The following is a 6,000-nucleotide window of genomic DNA, read 5'->3' on the forward strand; positions in this document are numbered from 1 at the left end:
GTGAAATAAAGATCAACATTGAACAACACAAACTTTCTTTTAAAGTGAAAACGTGGGCATGGGGAGCTGGCTCAGCTGGTAAGTGCTGGTCATGCAAGTATGAGTGTCAGAGTGTAGCCCAGTGTGCACATGCACATAAAAACATGTGGAGTCAAACACCTGAAAATACAAAAACGCATCAACTATTTATTATATGATTTTGAGGTTAATTTCACGAGCTTGATAACGCAAGCAAAACTTGTCCTTCAGACATGCACGTAAGGTGCTGAGGAGTGGGCGTGGTGACTGAGAGCTCTGGCTGCTCTGCTGGATAGTTTTATGTAAATCTGACACAGTGAGAGTCAGAGAGGAGAAAGCCTCAATTGAGAAAATGTCACCGAAAGATCCAGTGCACGGCATCTTCTGAACTAGTGATTGATGGGGGAGGGCCCAGCCCACTATGAGCTGTTCCATCCCTGGGCTGGTGGTCCTGGCTTCTCTAAGAATGCAGGCTGAGCACGCAAGCCATGATGACCAAGATGAAGCAGCACTCGGCCTCTGCATCAGCCCCTACCTCCAGGATTCTGCCCTGTTTGAATTTCTTTCCTGACTTCCTTTGGTGATGAAGTGCGCTGTGGAAGCATAAGCTGAATAAACCTTTTCCTCCTCAATGTGCTTTTGGTCATGGTGTTTCCTCACAGTAACAGAAACCGGAGCTAAGGCAGCTGCTTTCTGAGACTAGCTGGGTTCAGTTATCAGCAACCACATGGCAGCTCACAACTATCCTTAACTCCAGTTCCTGGGGATCCAACCGTAGGCACCAGGCACACACTTGGTGCAAACATACATACAAGCAAAACACCCGTACATAAAATAAAGGGTTTTTTAAAAAACATTTTTTAAAGCTAGAAAATACACAAGTAAGGAAGAGGCATGTATAAAAAGAAGTATGTGTGTTTAAAGAAAACTTATAAAATTGGGAGAAAAACCAAAAAGAAACTATATATACATACATACATACAACAAACAAAAGAAAAAAATTTCAAGAAACATTAGGAAAAAATTATTTGTTTAACTTAACAGAGGAATAAAAAATACATCAGAGGAGAGTGAATAAGTATTTGGAAATCCTTTGTAAAGTGTTACTCATTACAGAGAACAAATTTTTAGAGCAGGACATACCTTTTTATTTTAATACAGCATGGCTTCTATAAATACCAAATCCTAATCTACAAAAAGCACTTGATGTTAAGATCTGAAGTTAAAACTAAACATTATACTCTTTGTTTTTGAAAGATCTTACAGAAAAACTATTTTCATTCAAAAAAGGGTACCACCAAGAGCTGGTCCTCCGGAAGAGCAGCAAGGTGCTATCTCCAGCACTGACTAACAACAGCTTTGACGGGTGTCCAACGTATGTGCCCAAAGCTTGAGACTGACTACCTAACACCCACACGTGATGAAAGCTCGAGGGTTTTAATGATTAAGCAAAGTCACTTTTTTGTTTTTCCAAATGAGATTTCACTGTTTGGGGAAGATTCGGAATGACAGCAAGTCAGTCCACTTCATCAACTAATAAACAAGCCTTGCCTCCCTCAAAAGCATACCTTGTGACGGCTGAAAAAATATTTCTGCTTCCTTTTCCTTTTTCTCCATGTCTTCTTTATGTGGTTTATACCCAATAATGAAGTCTTCCTGAAACACGTGCAGTAGCTGTGTATTTGAGCCACACTATAAATGAGATAAGTGAAAGAGTGTTTCATCTTTGAAATTCTTTATCTCCTATTCCCTACCTCCCCAATATGGAAAAGAAAAAAATCTCTATACACTGTCTATTCTTAATCTAACTAGAAAAAAAAGTAGTAAAAAAATTACTAAGATATTATTGAATTAAAAAAATACTTTCAAAGATAGCATAGCTAAATGCAAAACAGAGCATAAGGTTTGTGTCTCAAAGAAAACCACTGGAGCTAAAGAGCTGGCGCAGAGCTTAAGCCCAAAGTTCAGTTCTCAGAACCCAGGTCATGTGGCTCACAACCATAACCCCAGCTCCCGAGGATCAATGGCCTCCTTGGAGACCAACATTCACATGTAGTTATCCAGAATCAGATACATATACCTATACATAATTAAAAATGATAAGAATAAATCTTTAAGCATACTCAAAAACACAGATGTAGTTAAGTGACCTGAACCACTTTCGTCTCTGAGACGACAGCTAGAGAGGGCTATGCTCACTAGACTAACAGACAACCAGCAGATTTTCCAAGTCTATCAGAGGGCACCACCAACAAACACTAAAACCTGAGAAGGGTTCTCAAAGCACCCCCTGTAGAGCACTTAGTGGAAATTGTGAGAGAATTTGTTTACAGTAAATACTAATCTTTGCAGAATTCATTTAGATGAACGTGTAGAGGGCTGCTGGAAGGACCTACGAAATGCACCACTGGAGATAAGCTGCACGGCCATGTTTCCGGACCACACAGAGAACACAAGCAACCACAAACCGCCACCTAGAACCAACTAGTGAAATTCAAGGAAAAGGCTGGATCCAAGCCAGGGAACACGATGCGTGTTAAGACCACTCTGTGGCAACACTGCAGAGAGCAGCTTTGATCAGCTTGGCACGAATGGAGCGCAGTCTTTAAAGTCAGGGTGACTGCTCCCCTTACACAGAGCGCAACAAAATATTAGACTAACCCACAGAAAGTATATCAGAGTTCAAAGAGGTTTTTGTTTTGTTTTGTTTTTGCTTTTTTGTCTCTCGAAGTATAAAAGTATAAAATCTCTTTTAAAAGTACAGCCATTTTCCCAAAGAAGAAAACAAATGAAGAAGTAACATCTTCATGGGTACAGAACTCAGAGAACAAGACAGTCATAAAAATGAAAGCCTAAAATCCCAGTACTCAGGGGTTGAGGCAGTGGTAAGTTCCAGGCCCAGCCACAGAGCCAGCTGCCTCAAAAACAAACCAAAGAACAAACAGGGAAGGAGCTGAGGAAAAAAAGAGGCTTGAATCAGGGAAGAGGGAACTATTGACAGAGGGAAGAGTAAACAAGGGAGGAAGGGGTAAGGCACGGAGGGCGAGACAGATCAGAGAGCGCACTGGGAGCACACCTGCACTGAGTTTTAAACCCTGAGGCCTATAAGCCAGTCACTGATCGATTGTTCTACTTCACCACCCTTGTGCTACTAAAAATCAGAAGCAGATGAGAAAGGAATCTGATGTAAATGTAAAGTAAAAAAAAAAAAAAGAATACTAGGTGAGAGCGGACTACACCAATATCTCATGGTAAAGAGAGGAAAGGGGTCCAAGTGGGGAATGCACTCTTCTAGATTCCTCTGGAGTAGAAAAAAAAAATAATTAAGAGAATGTAAAGTACAACGATGCAGCTTGAGGAAAGAAAAGTTACGACTTCCGTAGAGGCGTCATTAGTAACTTGAGTCTGGAAGCCCCATTTCTGCTACCAAGAGCTCATGTGGCAATTTCTCCATATTCAGAAAGAGCTTCATTTCCCTTAAAAAATGCAAGCACCATGGAAAAAATGAGTAAGTCTATACTTGTCTTATTCTTCATTTTGTTTTGTTTTAAAGATGTAGTTACTTCCTCAAAGTAATTTTTTTTTTTTTATTTAAATGGTTGTGCTTTCTCTTTCAGTCCATGAACATGACCTGAAAGAAATAAACATTACAGGGATAAATGGACTTTACCACACCTTGGGTAGAAGGGCTTTCCTCTTTTCCCAGATAAGAGGTAAGAGGACTATACAAAGGGTTATGAATACAAAGTAAAAATATATGCTGATACTATAGTCATCTGCATTTAATGGATCTCATTAAAAAAAAAAAAAAAAAAAAGGCCCAAGAGAGCAAATGCTGTGTACTCCATACAAAGCTAACAGGAAGGGAGAAGCCCTTCCACATCTGGAGTCTGTGCACAGCTGCATTGTATGTGCCCTCAGCATGGGAACACTGGGGTTATAATTTCAAACTTCCTTTAAATAAAAGATAAAGATACAGATACAAGTCAATTAGAGAGCAGTAACTCCTAAGTTATCAGTAAAATTCCCCCCTCACTTTGGGGATCATTAGACATTAGATGTTTTACCAATTGAGAATTATTCTAAAACTAAAAAAATATAGACAGAAAACACTCTGAAATGAAGAGAACCAAATACAGCATATAACATCACCAATTCAAAAGCATGTTTTTACTTGGTCAGTGATTGCATCAAGTTCAATAATGCAGCCTGGTCGAGCAGTGGACTGTTGGCTCACAATGTTAAACACTTCTCCAATAAGTTTCTGTAAACAACAAATGCAAAACGTCAATGATCAACAAGATTACCACTCTACTGTCAATATGAGACAGCATCACCCAAATAATCCACCCAAATAATCACTGATTGACAAGAAAATTAATATATTCAAAGAAATATATCCAATTTCCATTCTCATTTGTTTTTAAAGTTAAGAACTTAGAAAGCTGACAATATTAACATAAATATTATAACTTCAAAGCATTTAGCTATCTCAGTGTCTTCATCAGGACCAGTGTGATTAAGGACCTAGTCCAGTGCCTGAGTGTGTGGCATGCAGCATGAAGCACAGGGATCACGACTGACAAGTGGGTCTCTGTCTCCTGAGATGACAACGTTGCAATGAAGAAAGTTTGCATCTTAAATCCCCAAACTGGGGCGATCTGGATCTCTTAACACTCCCCAAATTTCACAGTGCAAGGGGTCTTGCCCCCACCTCCACCAACAAGCCATGTTTTAAATGAACACTTTCAATAACTAAATGCCTCAGCACCCATCTCCAATGTCCAATGCCTTTCTCTGCCTCCAGGACATAACACAGTTTAGATCATCCCAGTTCAGCCTGAGCTCAGTTCTAAGAGGAAAGAACATCCATATTGGATGTGTAGGATCCTTCCAATTTGTATCAGTAGAATTCCGGAGAGCACTGACTGGGATAGGTTCTGGGGTAATAAATCATGAGAGAGAAAACAAGTGATTAAGTAGGGCTAACTTTATTGATATGAGTATGTTCACTCAAGAGTCAAGTTTTAAAGTATTAGCTCAAATACCTACAATTGCCTTTGACATTCTGCTGGTTTTTGTCACTGAAACCTGGGCTCAGCAGGCTAAAATGCCAGGCTTTATCTAGCACAAAAAACTACTGCTACTCAAAGCATATCAACAGACCAACAGCAACAAAATAGTACCTTTTAAAAGTGTGTTGTGCATTTACACTTTAACAATATCTTCAGATTCATGTGTATACAAAAGTTTAAGAAGTGCTGCTGGAAGCTGGGTGTCCTGGTTAGATTTGTCAACTTGACACAGGCTTGAGTTATTTGAGAAGAGGAACCTCCACTGAGAAAATGACTCTATCAGACTGGGCTTCAGACAAGTCTGCAGGGTCTTTTCATGATTGTCATGAGAGGGCCTAGCCCTATAGGGGCAAGTCATCCTGGGTTATAAGAAAGCAGGCTGAGCAAGCCCTCAGAAAAATGACAGTCAGCAGCATTACTCCATGGCTGTGCTTCACTTAGGCCCCCAGGTTCCTGACTTGAGGTCCTGCCTTCACTCAGTGATGAAGTATGACCTAAGACCTGGAACATGAAGTAAATGCTTGCCTTCTCAAGTTGCTCTTGGTCACAGCAACAGAACCCTAACTAAGCCACAGGCCACACTGGAGTAAGTCTCTAATTCCAGGACTGAGGTAGGAAGATCAGGGGTTCAGGGCAACCTAGACTACATAGTGAGTTCCAGTTAAGGGCTGAAGTGTATCTCAATGGTAGAGTACGTACCAAGCTAGCACAGGGCTCTGAGTGACGCACGCACGCACGCACGTGTTGGCTGCACACTGACCCCACCTCAATCACAGATACTTAGGTCCCACTCAGAGAGACTGATCTGAAAAGTGATACTATGAGCTCCTTAGTTATTTCCAACACATAGCCAAGACCCTCACACACACACACACACACACACACACACACACACACACACACACAC

At 40.6% G+C, this 6,000-nt stretch overlaps 1 protein-coding gene across 8 annotated transcripts in view; it reads right to left on the bottom strand.

Moving 5' to 3' along the window:
* Dmxl2 (Dmx like 2) overlaps positions 1–6,000 on the bottom strand; it is a 141,672-nt gene that overhangs the window by 59,927 nt on the left and 75,745 nt on the right. For all 8 annotated transcript variants that reach the window (XM_055621810.1, XM_055621812.1, XM_055621811.1 and 5 more), the window contains 2 exons: positions 4,193–4,282; positions 1,587–1,710 (listed from right to left, as the gene is read on the bottom strand). In XM_055621810.1, coding sequence (XP_055477785.1) covers positions 1,587–1,710; positions 4,193–4,282 — 214 coding nt within the window. The remainder of the gene's footprint in view (positions 1–1,586; positions 1,711–4,192; positions 4,283–6,000) is intronic.

The sequence above is a fragment of the Psammomys obesus genome, unplaced genomic scaffold (assembly GCF_907164565.1).
Source record: "Psammomys obesus unplaced genomic scaffold, mPsaObe1.curated_primary_1811, whole genome shotgun sequence".
NCBI classification, from domain to species: Eukaryota; Metazoa; Chordata; class Mammalia; order Rodentia; family Muridae; genus Psammomys; species Psammomys obesus.